A 14,564-nucleotide genomic window follows, 5' to 3' on the forward strand; every position below is an offset into this window, starting at 1 on the left:
AGCTCCTCCTCTCCTAATTCCGAACCCTGAATGACTTTGCCACCCTTTTTCAAAGTGGAAGCATTCTGGATACCAAAGGGGGACTCCCACCCCAGGACTCTGAACTGGTAGTAAGTTGCCTGCTTCCTATGAGGGGAAAGTGTGGTTTGAAAATGGGAAGCCCCAGCACTGCCCTGCCCCAGCTCCGTACCACGGATCCTAAAGGCCTGGTTTGCCTGTTGAGAAGAAGAGATGTTTCTGCCTTTCCTAAGCACAAACTGTTGTCACAAGCCAAGTCAGGAGAGTGAGAACAAGCACCCCTGTGCTTTTAATACACAGCAGTCCTCTAGTTGGCTGGGTAGGTCCCAGGGCTTCAGACCACTGGACTAGAATTTCAAGATCATCAGGATATTTCCATTCATGCTCCTACCTGGAAAACATAAGGTGCTAGTCTCCCACCAACCACTGAGACAGCGGTTTTATAACCCCTAGAGGAGCCTAACAATGATGTTCACTCAAACTACTGCGGCCCAGTATATCTGTACATGACAGTGGAGTTTAAAGAGGTCCCCTTCCCATGGAGATACCCTTAGTTCTCCTATCAAGTTTGGCAGCCCCAGTCCAAGTTGGAAATAAGGGAAAACTTGACTCAAGTATCCCACTGGGGGATGGGTCTCCTTCACAGTCCCGCTGGTTCTCTCACTCATTACCCTCCACCAGGAGTCCCACATGTTCTTCTCCCTCCTCTCAGCCATTGCATATGCTATTTCTTCAGCCTGAAATGCCACTTCCCGGCCCCGCCTCTAGAGCAAAAGATGCTCTGGAGCAGCCTGGCTTGTAGCACTATGACACTCCTGAAGGTTACACTGGGGCAGGGTTTCTGTACTCAATGAGCAGAGTTTTAAGGTTTAAATTTTTAAGTATTTTATCAGTCATTTCTGATGTGCTTAGCCCCAAGGGCAAGAGTCTCCTGAAATTCAGATTCCACATCCCCAAGCCTGGGAAATGGTAGGGAGTTGGAAACAAGAGGTCTTTGTTGCAAAACAAACAAACAAACAAACAAACAAAAAACAGCCTTGCAAGTTCAGGGGCTATACTTCCAAGCTCAAAGCCCATCAGATCTTCCAGTATGGGCTATAAAGTTCTCACACCATAAAATTACAGCAATTTTGTAGCAGAAAGGGTCACATAGATTATCTAATCCCACTTAAGCTTACTACAGGTGAAAAGATTAAGGAAGTACAAAGAGACATGTAACAACTTGCTCACTGTCACATCATTAATTTATGACCAAGTCAGGATTATAACTAGAGTTGTTATTCAAAAGTAAGCTAAATACTTTTTTCAAAGTTAACTTCAAATCATTCGTCAGCACTAATAACATTCCAAACATCTGTTGATTTGTATAAATGATTTTCAGAAATTATTGGAATGATTATTTGTTTTATTTGGACATCACTAGCTAAATGGTATTTCTGAGCCATGATTTGGACATAAGAAACTGCCTCAAATTCTTCCAATAACTTACCCACTGGATTAACGATCATTAGGTTCCAGTTCCTGATGCACTGTTGCAGCTGGAAGATAGCTGAGAACACTGCCCACAATTCAAGACTATGTACATATACCTGCATGTCAGCATTTCCCATGGAGACCTGCATAGCCTACCCTGCAGCCCACTGACAATGCCACTTTTAACACTGCTGTTACTGGAAATGCCACTAACACCATCTGCCTCACTGCCTACTTTGCCAAAACTCAGATGATTTAGAGCATTGAGCCAATAACTTTGCTGCCTTCATGCCTCGGCCAACTAGCTGTCATACCATCACTACTCTGCAGCCTCCATGGATGAAACCTGTGAGACATTTGTGGTTTCAAATAGTAGAGAATTTCTTAAATATAAACAAGATTATTTATCCTCTCTTGGCATCTGCTGAGACCTCAAGATTGATAATTCTATATATTCAGTGTTTCTGTTATCAACTAAAACATGCTAATACTGATAGCTTATTGACCAATAGTCATTGTAAAATCTTCAACAGGGAGCTTCAACTAATTATTATTTTATTGTATTTTATTAATTGAGTTTAATGCTTAGCTCAGTTACTATTAACCAACCAATATTTTATATCTATTAACCAACTAAAATGTTTCAGTATTTCAATAATTGGTTACATATTGGATTTGCTTATAACCCATGTCTCCTGGCTTAAATTCTATTTGTTATATCATGTGGCCATCCTGTGTAGAAAACCTAACTAGTCAAGAATTTACTCAGTCTTTCTGTGCCTTCAGTTACCTTTCAATACTTTCATTATATTCAGCTTTCAGTTGACACCAGTCAGGACTGCTGAAGAGTCATCCTTAAATCAACATGCATTTATTATACACTGACTTTATGCTCATCAGTGTGCGAGCCATAACTCTCCACGTGCCTCAGGATTCACAACAGACTCTTTATCACTGATGATGAATGAAAATTTCTCATATGCCTCAAACACTTGTCTCTGGTTTGACTTGGTAAAATAGAAAGAAAAGGCAGAGGGAAGGATTATCCTTCAACATGCCCTGTTTTCCTATAAACATCTTTGCAAATTAAGATGTCTATTGATTTTTCCCCGACAGAAAGAGCCAACAGAAATACCTAACACCAGAAATAAAAAACAAAAATAAGATGACTATTTGCTGTCTTCAAACAGCCCATTTCCTGCTCCAGGGCCACAGTGGACTCTAACACAGAAGATCAGCTCTCCTGCTTAGTCATCTAAATGTCCTCAAGGCATGCCAGTCTCCATGAGTATGCCTACCACCAAAACATCGCCCCATTCCATGCACTCACAGCACTCTTCCTTGGAACTCAAAGCATGAAGGATGTAGTAGGAGGTAACCAAACATCAACAATTGATTGAGAGGAATATAAAGCAGAAAAGTGAAAGAATGGTACCCAGGTTAGGATCTGAGATACAACAGCTGAGCTGATTATGAGAAAGTAACAAGGCACTGGACTTATTCAACCAATAACTCTTTAATTTTAAGGAGTTTTGATCATATTTGCTTTTGAAGGTATAAAGAAAAGCCCATGCACATGGAACTTTTATGAGGTAAGGAGAGCAGGCATTTTCACAAATGTGCCCTTACGCTATGAAGAGGACAAAAGGAAAGCACCCTTAAGAATCAAAATACAGCATGGAACAACCGGAACTCCTACATACTGCTGTGGGAGGGTAAAATGGTAAAGCACTTCAGAAAATTCTTCGGCGTTACGCAGAATAGTATATCATACGCTACACACGAACCAGAAGTTCCACTTCTAAGCATGTGCTCAAGGGAACTGAGTACATATCTCTACCAAAAGTTTTTTACAAGAATAATTATAGCAGCATTGTTGGTAATGAGCCCAAATTAAAAATTATCCAAATTCCCATCTACTGTAGATTGGCTAAATAAAATATTCCAACAAAGTAATATACAGCAATGAAAATGAATAGATGACAACAGCATGCAACAGTAGGATGAATCTCATAAACAAAATGTTGAGTGAAAGAAGCCAGACACAAAGAGCATTTATGCATCATATAATTCTATTTACATAAAGTAAAAAAATGGGCAAAAGTAATCTATGTTGTTAGAAAGCAGGATAATGGCTACTTTGGAGGGGTGGTGAGAAAAGCTACTGGAAGGGAGCATGAAGAGCGCTTCTGAAGTGCTGGTGTACTTTTGTTTCTTAATCCGAGTACTGTTTAGATGTGCTCAGTTTATAAAATTTATGAAATTGAACACTTAAGCTGTATGTACTTTTCCATGTTCGTATTTGCGGCAAAACGAAAAAAATGACGGCAATTGTTCTTCAATACCTGCATCCCAGACCTTTAACATCTAAGTCTTCGTGTTCTCCCACCCTGATGCTGAGCTTGGCCACATGAATTGCTTTGGCAAATGAGACTTATTAAACACGATTTCAGCAGTGGCTTGAAAAATGTTTGAATGTTCCTGCTTCTGCTCTTGTTCCTGTGCAATTTCCAGGAAAACATACCCAGGCTAGTCTGCTCGATGATGAAACAGAGCACAGCCACGTTGCCCCATTCATCAGTGCCACGGCCATCCTAGACGAGCCAACAGCCATCTGACTCCCAGTTACACTATGAGTGAATCAACATAGACCAGAGAACAGTCCAAACAAGCCCAGCTAGGAGTCAAATAAATGCTCATTTCAAGACAGTGAGCTTTGGATAGGTTGTTAAGCAGCATATTGTGTAATAAATAATTATTCACTTCAATTCAAAGTTTAAACATGCAGGTAGTACAAAATAATCCCATAAATTTGGGCTCAAAATGTTCTCCTAACCTATCTATTTTGAGCATGGCCACACCTTAGGGAAAAGAGAATTTGTCTGAGATCCCATAGGACCAGGATCCCAAAAGTATAACAGGACATCCAAGTAAAATCAAAGTCTAAGACAGCCAGAAACAACTGGTAAACCAACCTGAAGCAGTTCTGTAAGACACCTAAGAATTCTGTCCTGCTTTTCCCAGAAGATGCAAAAGCGAATGCTTACTTCTGCCACCTCTCATTTTTTAAAATGCCCTCTTAATTCACCCTACTCTATATAAGAAAATCTTTCACAATATTCAATAGGTTATAAATATTAAAATATATACATATAAAGCAAATTAGCTTTTCTTTCTATTTTGGTCATATTTCACCATGGAGATTACAAAAAAAAAAAAAAAAAAGAGCTTCGTAGACCCTCTTGGCAGCTTTTAGACCCACCATTGAACATCGATGGGTTTAAACATTCAGCTGGTCTTCTAGCATAGAGCTGAGTAATAGCCATGTTACCTGGATTAACCTGAGCTTTTGCAGAACTCAAGACAGGCAGCAGCAGGAACAGCACCAAGAGCATTCTGGGAATCAGGATCATCTCAGAAGATGGTGTTGGAACTGGAGTCTGCTGCCAACCAATAATGCAAGAAAACAGAAAGAAAAGGAGAGGAAATGAGTGAGGCAGATACTGCCAACATGAATGGACACAATTCTCACAGTTAATTTTGTGTTTCTATAGTGTTTATTTCTAAACATGGGACTTCAAATCACAGACTTTGGAAATTGAATGGCACATCCAATAATCACCTAATATAATAATTTTCAAACTCTATTAGAGTGCACACTCATAAAATTTACATTAGCAAAAGTATAGTGAGGCAACAAAATAAGGTAAATACTTACCCAGCCAGGCGCAGCGGCTCACACCTGTAATCCCAGGACTTTGGGAAGCTGAGGCAGGTGGATCACCTGAGGTCTGGAATTCAAGACCAGCCTGGCCAACATGGTGAAACCCCATCTCTACTAAAAATACAAAAAATTAGCCAGGTGTGGTGGTGGACGCCTGTAATCTCAGCTACTTGGGAGGCTAAAAGAGGAGAATCTCTTCAACCAAGGATGGGGGCAAGGGGCAGAGGTTGTGGTGAGCCAAGATTGCACCATTGCACTCCAGCTTGGGCAACAAGAGCAAAACTTCATTTCAAAAAAAAAAAAAAAAAGATAAATACTTACCTAAATGGTGAATAATGGTAAAGTAAAACATATTTATCATGTAAACTGATGTTTTCATAATCTTAATATTGATTCCAATATTCAACCAAGAAAAACTTTTAATGTTTGCCTTTCAAAATATTTAAGTTCAATATTTATCCTGATTATCTCTGGAGTGATACCTGGGATTCTGTATTTTCAGGTTTCCCCAGAATGATTCATATAATAATAGATTCCATTTGGAGACATCAGCATGAACTCATGTTTAGCTTAATAAGGATACAAATAGTTACATATGGAAATATTTATAGATATGTGTATATGCCTGGGTCAGTATACACACATATGTTCCATCCGCTGAGAGAGCCTAGAAGCAATGGCATCCCTGTAGCAATGAGCAAACCTAGTACTCAGATCTTTATTTCTAATAACCATTCTTCAATAAAAGGAGCCAGGATTCCTCAGAAAAAATGGCTGATTCTAGGACTCGAGCAGAATATATACAAGATGGACTTGGAGTACCTTGCAGTACCGGATTGAAAAAAATATACACACAAAAAGATAATAGGAGTATGTCAAAGGGACACAGTAGCCAACTTAATGAGTTCCCCTTTCCCAAAAAATTAGTATCGAATTATAAACCAAAGAGTAAACTAAATATACATGAATCCATGCTGCTATAAATTAATGATTAAATAAAACAAATGGGAGAATAGGCATATTTCCCATTCAAAAGAATTCCAAATAATTTATGTAGATAATCTGCTCTTAAGGAAATGAAAATTACTATCTTCCTTCCCCAGCTCCTTAAGAGTAAGTTACACATAGTTACTTTGTCTCAAGGATTGCAGCATGAAAATGGAGAAAGAAAAACAGTCACTTTTCAGTGGAGAAATCTGACAAACACTTCCTCAAGACAGGTGATCAAGGTTAACATCAACATTGATAAGTCATGTTGATAGTAGGTGTCCTTGATATGATGTGATGAAAATGACACTTGACCTCTGTGGTCTTCCTCCCCAAAACCTATTACACCTCAGTCTACTTAGGAAAAAAATCACCGGACAAATCTTAATTGAGGGACATTCTATAAAGTTCCTGATGAGCAATTCTCAAAACTGTCAGTCATTAAAAACAAGAAAGTCTGAGAAACTATCACAGCTAAGACAGTCTAAGGAGACATGATGACTAAGGGTAATCTATATGCTGGCAAAAGACATTAGGGGAAACTGAGGAAATCAAAGTAAAGTATGGACTTTAGTTAATAATAACGTATCCATATGAGTTCATTCATTTTGACAAATGTACTACGTTAATATAAGATGATAATAATAGGCTAAACTGGGTGTGGGATATACATAGATTCCCTGCACCTATCTTCACAATAATTATATAAATATAAAACTGTTCTAGAAGCCTGGGTGCAGTGGCTCATGCCTGCAATCCCAGCACTTTAGGAGACCGAGGTGGGCAGATCACCTGAGGTCAGGAGTTCAAGACCAGCCTGGTCATCATGGTAAAACCCCATCTCTGTTAAAAATACAAAAAATTAGCTGGGCATGGTGGTAGGTGCCTGTAATCCCAGGTACTCAGGAGGCTGAGGCATGAGAATCACTTGAACCCGGGAAGTAGAGACAGAAGTGAGCTGAGATTGTACCACCGCACTTCAGCCTGGGCAATAGAGCAAGATTCAGCCCCACAAAAAAAAAAAAAAAAAAAAAAAAAAAAAAAAAAAAAAAGGCTGTTCTAGAATACAAAGTTGATTTTTTTTTTAAATTCCCTCTGGGGAGGCCGGACGTGGTGGCTCAAGCCTGTAATCCAAGCACTTTGGAGGCCAAGGCGGGCGGATCACCTGAAGTCGGGAGATCGAGACCAGCCTGACCAACACGGTGAAACTCCATCTTTAAAAAATAAATAAATATGGTGAAACCCCGTCTCTACTAAAAGCGCAAAAAATTAGCTGGGCATGGTGGCACGTGCCTGTAATCCCAGCTACTCAGGAGGCTGAGGCAGGAGAATTGCCTGACCCCAGGAGGCGGAGGTTGCGGTGAGCCGAGATCGCGCCATTGCACTCCAGCCTGGGTAACAAGGGCGAAACTCCGTCTCAAAATAAATAAATAAATAAATAAATAAATAAATAAATAAATAAAATTCCCTCTGGGTAACACTAAGAATCAAGCAAGCATTGGATCCACTATTAGAAAGAGTATGTAATGCAAAATAATAAAGAGAGAAGAAATTCCCTTAAGCTGAAGTGATTAGAGAAGGCTTCATGGCAAAATATATACCTGACCAGGGTCTTGAAGGATGCACAAGACTTTAGTTGGCAATAACAGGGATGAAATAAATAAGAGGATGACATGAGTATGGCACTTTTTTTTTTTCCAGAAAACAGAAACTTTCTTAGACAATTTCTAAGCAGTATAATCCTGACACACCCAGAGTGATTTAAAAAAAAAAAAAAAAAGAGGCAATATAGTCAGATGGTTTTGCCTGAACAGGATGGTTCCAAAGCAAATAAAACATAGAAAATTTAAATGGTCCCACAGTTGGGGGCTGAGGGTTGCATGATCCACAACTACAAAGGATGATGGGCATAGTTTCATGGTATTGATTTGGATAAGACAAAACACATGTCTCAGTGTTCCTAGTCACTTCCAGCAGCAGGAATACTATTTTCACAAATGAGTCCCTAAATAAACATGCCCAGAGAAAGAAACACACAGGTGAACCCTGGAGACATTGGTCTTGACTATAGTCGAACACTAACTCCTGACCATAATCCAGGCTGTCCTTCCACGGAGACCTGAGCTCTTCCTTAGCAGCCATTCAGTAAGTGCTGAGGCCCAGGACTGCCCTGGCTCACCGCCCTCTCCTGCCAGTCCTTTGCATAAGAGTCCTAGAATTCTCTCTCTCCCGTGGCACCTCTCTCATGGGTAACTGGCCATAACTTCTTCCCCTCCGTAACTTTCCCTAATAATTCCTTCCACGAAGAATGTCTCCCACACCTCTTTTCTTTTCTTTCCTTCACCAAAACACAGGCTTAATTTAACTCTATTGGATCCTTCACAACATTGTTGTAAAATTATCCACTTAATCATTAACTTCAAAATGGCTTATTCTTATATTGCCAGAGTATTACTTTATATCATGTACAAAGTAGGTACTCACAAATGGTTTTTAACTGAGCTAAGCCAAACTACTAAGTGTTCAAAAAATGTTAACTAATTTTCTTTTTGAAACTGTTGCTGGGCTTCAAGCCGTGAATCTCCAAACGTGGTAATTATTGTTTTGTTTTGCTTAAAATTAGATGCATGTCAGTTAACAAACAGAGCACTGTAACGCACCTAGAAGTATCATACCTATACCATGTAGATCTACTATCAGAGATGATCTCATACAATATTCACAGGAACTCTATGAGGTTTGTTTTCAACAATAAGAGAGCTAAGGAGGTTAAAGCCCATCAGGTTGCACAGCTGACAGGCAACCAAACTCATATGTGAACCTAAGGTTTGTGTGACTTCAAAATCCACATGCATTTTTATTGTTTTTGCTCATTATCACACCATGTCATCCTTTGGTCTGGGCTCCCCCTGCCTCACCAAAGCTGCCCTTCTCCTCATCCTTTGCACCTCAGACACACTGGGGCTTCTTTTCTTTTTTCTTCCATTTTCTTTTGCCTAAGGACCTCTGCCAAGAAGTCTCTCTCCCCTCTTGGCCTAGTTCAAATCTCCATTAAACGGTCACTTTCTCAGTGAAATATTCTCTGAGCCCCTTGATTGTTACATGCTCTAAAAACATAATTTTTTTATATAGAAATGATCATCGTGTCTCATTATATATTCATTGCTGTAATTGTTTAATTTGTATCCCCCCCAACACACACAAGCTCCATGTTTATTTTATTCATATTGTAGTCTCAACACTACCAGAATGCCTGATAAGTATTTGTAGAATGAATTAATGATTGTCTTGAGCCATATATTCAGTGACTACATCTGGTCATTCTAAATGCCATACCCTAAAAGAAAGTATCTCTAAAGCGTATTGTGAGCAGAATCACCCTTTTCTGCACTTTGAATGAGTCTTTCCAAGGGTTCAATATTTAAACAATGTGATATGTGAAGAGAACTCAAAAGCATACAGGGAAGAGGAATTAGAAAAGCCCTTCTCTACCTACTTCCTTAGTTAGTAGTACAAATCCCTTTGACAGTTTATTCAAGCCTTAAGGAATAAAACTCGAAATGAAAATACCACTGCTCAAGTCATTGGCCTTCATTCATTCATTTAGCAACTATTTTGTAAATATCTATTAGGTGCTGTTACAGGTTATGAGCACATCAGTAAAAAAAGGCAAAGAAGGTTCCTGCCAACATGGAACTTATAGTACAGAAGCAAACTACTAAATGAAGAGGAATTTTAAAGAAATATATGTACAGGGAAGAAAATGAAGTAGAGTAATACAATAGAAAGGGAGTGAGAGCTATTCTAGGTAAGGTGGCCAGCAAAGGCCTCTCTGAGTATGCAATTGCTATAGAAATACATAAGCAGAACATTGAAGAGAATGAACAACCCAGCAAAGACTCATGAATAAATGGAAATGTACTACATGAGGAAGGAGCCATTTCAACTTAGTTTCAGATGCTTTAGTAGCCTTTCCAAAAGCAAATAAAGGTATATCTACACCTCATAAAAATGAAGAGCCCAAATGTCACAATGGAACCATAAGAATATTTCAAGGAAAATCTAGAACAATTTGCTATGAGCTAGAGATAAGGAAGGTCTGCACAAATAAGACACAGAAAGCAAAATCCAGAAATAAAAAGAATAATAAAAATTCAAAATCTCTTTGAGACCAAAAGACATCATGAATATTACACGTAAACAACTAAGATAAATATTTGGAATTGTATAATGAAATAACTTCTAGTATAATCTCTGTGAATCATTTTTTAAAAGCCACTAGAAAAATGGGCCAAGTAAATAAAAAGCATTTAGCAGAGGAGACAATATAATGCTGTAAACATCTAAAAGTATTCACCCTCACTAGCTGTTACAAAGACAAATATTAAAGCAGTGTTGAATGCCAGTTTTACCCGGCATTGGCAAAATTTTTAAGTGTGATAATATAAAATTTGGCAATAATATGGGGAAATGCATACTCTATTGGATCCCTAATACTCTGCTGTTGGATATATAAATTAGAAGATAATTTTAATAAAAATGCATATACCATGATTTATATATCCCATTGATTATTATTTACCCTAAAGAAAGACTTGTGCACGGTGGTTCAAGCCTGTAATCCCAGCACTTTGGGAGGCTGAGGCGGGTGGATCACAAGGTCAAGAGATCGAGACCATCCTGGTCAACATGGTGAAACCCCATCCCTATTAAAAATACAAAAAATTAGCTGGGCATGGTGGCACGTGCCTGTAATCCCAGCTACTCAGGAAGCTGAGGCAGGAGAATTGCTTTAACCCAGGAGGTGGAGGTTGCGGTGAGCTGAGATCGTGCCATTGCACTCCAGCCTGGGTAACAAAAGTGAAACTCCGTCTCAAAAAAAAAAAAGAAAGAAAGAAAGAAAGAAAGACGTGTGTGTACACAATGAGGCACACACAAAAAAATGCTTTGCCATGTATTTTTTAATAACAAAATCTTAGAAAAGTATCTACCAGTAGGATAATGTTATTAACTTCGGTATGTTCCTACTGTAAAATGCTATGCGACAGTAACAATGAATGAGTTAGAGCTACTCACAGTTACAAGGTTTGAGGTCTGTGACATGTTTTCAGGTGAACAAGAAGGTTGTGACATTTATGTAAAGCACATTATATATTTTTATGGATAGATACACACTCACTCGTGTTCATTTACATACATAAAAGATCTGGAAGATTAAGCACCATGCTGACAGAGATGAAGTTAGGAGACGCACTGCAGCATTGTCAGAGGAGACTGTGAAGGCTGAGCAAAGGGAGACTTGAGCCTTGTTTGTAATATTTTGATTTTCAACAAGGAAAATGTGTTCCTTGTTAATGTCATTTATATTAGCTTTTCTGACAAAACAAAAAAAAACATTTCTCCTGGAAGCAGGCTACCAGAATCTCAAGGACGCTTTCTGTGCACTTCCCGGAGTTGGAGGTGTGCGGGGAACACGTCCTTATACTTCAAGAATCACTCGTTGTATTGAGAGGTATTATTGGTTAGCATATCTTGCACATGAATAGAGAGGAAGAAGAAAACAGTTGAGAATCACTGACTGTTTCTATTTTAGAATTCCTGTACTTTGTTAGTTACTTACAGATGCATTAGATCATCGAGCCTCACCACAATCCTGTGGAGAGAAATTATCATCTCCTTTTGACAAAGTAGAAAAGTACAACACCAAGTCACGTCACCCACAATTGAGGCTGTTTTACCTGGTCTGGATGCTGCTTCCCATTCAGTGTGCTGAATTAGAGTTTGCCTCTTTACCTGTCTTTTTCTCAAGCCAGACCATGAGTCATTTAAGCTCAAGGACCTTGCATATCTCTATATCGAAATGAGATTAATTTTGACTTGCCTGGGTCACCAAGTTAGAAGACCACAGAGTTAGAACTGGATCCCAGTTCCCCTGACTCCAAGGTCAGTGTTTCTAGGCCCACAGCCCAATATTTGCCAAAGAACATCAAGGAACATGTGGCTCAGAGGGAATACGTCCTTTGTAGCAAAGAACTCACTTCCCTCTTTATGGTCAAAATCCTCTTCCCTGGCCAAGCTGGATGTACATTCCAAACTGGTTTCAAAGGAAGTCATGGTCTGACACCTCCTAGATCTGACAAAAGGCCACCAGCTCTCCATCTCAGGACTGCCCCCACTGGGATCTGGAAAAGCTACCAGTAAGCCAGGAAGGAAAATGGAAGATCAGGTGGACAGGAGAGTGGCAGCCACAACTAGAAATTAGCAGCTCTCCAGTAAAGAAAAAAGCAAGAGTCTGAGAGGTCAAATGTCTCACAAATTATCTCTATCTGTACTTGGGTAAGCTTCCAAAAGCCTTTTTGTGAAACACAGTCAGGGCCAAATCATGGTGAAAGGGCTAGTTCCCTGCACATTCTGCCTGACACAGTTCCAGTCACGTAGGGTTCTCACAGGCAGGATTTGCTCCTACCGATAAGAACTTCAGTGAATATGTGGCTCGTGGATGAGCCAAGGAATATGTGGTCGTCCTAGGTCAGCTCTTGGTTGTACACACATGACAACACATTTCTCTTTTCCAACTGTCTTAACAATCAGATCACTTCTCAAAACAAGCCTCACACCAGTGCTCAAATAGGATGGTATGGGGACACAGCTAGGAACCTTGAGAGAAGAGTGCTGAAATGATTTTTGAGCTGCCAAGTGAGAAAGGGTGAGGAGGAAGTAAAGTCTCCCTCTCTCTTGGTTTACACTCCTGGTGATTGCAGAGCAAGGCCCAGTACTCTGTATGGTGGAAAGAGAAGCCCTTCAGTGGTTCAGAACATAAGCCCTACTGCAATGTCTGTTTCTTACTTTAGATCTAAATACACATGATACATTATATATGTATATACATAATGTATCTATAAATACATATTTGAATGTTATAGATATGGAGAGAAACACCTTTGAAATGTAGCTATAATAGTGAACTACGTTTCTTTAGAAAAATACCTCCATCAGTTCCACTCCAGTGATGATAAGGATAGTAAGCAGAGCAGGCAACTCCTGGATCTTTTGCTCTAACAAAATGGAAAGTTTGTGTACCTCCCCAAGCCCCTCAGCAGTGACCATAACTCACATATGGTAGAGCTCTTTTTTCTCCAAGTCTGATCATTAGCCAAAAAACATCCTTTTTCTCTGAAGTAGAACTAGGAGTATATCCCACTTTAAGAAATGCCTAAACTTACCAAACTCATAAATCATGACATGTTTATCTACACTACAGAATAGTTCTTCACAAAAGGATTCAATGCCGGGTAACTTTGAATAACAAATCCCACACAGCACATTTAAAATAGCACTCAGTATACAAAAATGTTCCATCTACTTACCAAACTCATAAATCACAAGATGAGTAGCCGTTACAAAATAATTTTTCCCTTTACAAAAGAATACGGTGCTGGATTCCTTTGAATAGGAAATCTTTTCAGTACATTCAAAACTGATTCAACATACCAAGATTCAGTTTATACCCAACTTTTCAGGAATATAGCTTGCGTACAAAGCAAGACACGTCTGATTTGGTAGATGGCCGTTCTCTCCATCGAGTCCATTTTTCCAGATCCAAAAGCTAGGGACAATCTGAGGTGGCCTCGACTTTGCTGAAGAATGAAAATTCAGATTTCCTACAGGGAACTTGACACTGAGCCTGTGATCTGGAATGGAGAGGAAGTGCTGGCCCTCCTGGAAAATCATCTGTGGTCTGCAGCCCAGGCCAGGCCCCTCCACCTGAGCTCAAATACGCCTCCCCTGCAAGAAAAGTGGGGCCTTGAAAAGGCTGGAGTGCGAAGGAGAAAAAATAAATGGAGTGAGGTTGAGTTGGGGCAAGCGAACACAATGTGTGTGTGTGTGTGTGTGTGTGTGTGTGTGTGTGTGTGTGTGTTTGTGTGTGTGTGTGTGTGTGGTACTTGCATTTCTGTGTGTTGAAGACTAAGGTTTGGTGTGGAGAAGCACACCCCCATGATTTAGGGCTGTGTACTTTAATTCAGGGGCCATTCAGGGCATTTAAATCTTGTTTTTCCTATCTGCTGAGCCATTTTCATTTCAGATTAAACAAATGTGAAGAGCAGTTTCGGAGGATTTCATATTAAGCAAACAAAAATGCAGAAATGAGCTTGGTTTTGGCAAGAGATAGGCCCCCAAACACATACACAGAAACAAACAGCAGAGCTGTCCCAGACATCCTCATCTCATGTTCTGTTTCGATTCCTGAGGATTTGTTGAAGTTTTCCTGACTCCCAGTTTTCCTCTGAGAGTCCCAACCTCATGATTCTCAAAATGCAGCCCCTCAGTGCGAAGCCAAAGGCCCAGAATGACCCCATCCGTA

General features: G+C 39.7%; 1 protein-coding gene across 8 annotated transcripts in view; it reads right to left on the reverse strand.

Moving 5' to 3' along the window:
* DDR2 (discoidin domain receptor tyrosine kinase 2) overlaps positions 1-14,564 on the reverse strand; it is a 156,493-nt gene that overhangs the window by 50,694 nt on the left and 91,235 nt on the right. For 5 of the 8 annotated variants that reach the window (XM_074389855.1, XM_074389857.1, XM_074389858.1 and 2 more), the window contains one exon: positions 4,823-4,931. The exons of 1 other annotated variant lie outside the window; for it this stretch is intronic. In XM_074389855.1, coding sequence (XP_074245956.1) covers positions 4,823-4,931 — 109 coding nt within the window. Of the gene's footprint in view, positions 1-4,822; positions 4,935-14,564 lie in introns of all 8 variants that reach the window. 2 more of the 8 variants (XM_074389854.1, XM_003943389.4) reach the window with 1 other exon arrangement.

The sequence above is a fragment of the Saimiri boliviensis genome, chromosome 19 (assembly GCF_048565385.1).
Source record: "Saimiri boliviensis isolate mSaiBol1 chromosome 19, mSaiBol1.pri, whole genome shotgun sequence".
Taxonomy (NCBI): Eukaryota; Metazoa; Chordata; class Mammalia; order Primates; family Cebidae; genus Saimiri; species Saimiri boliviensis.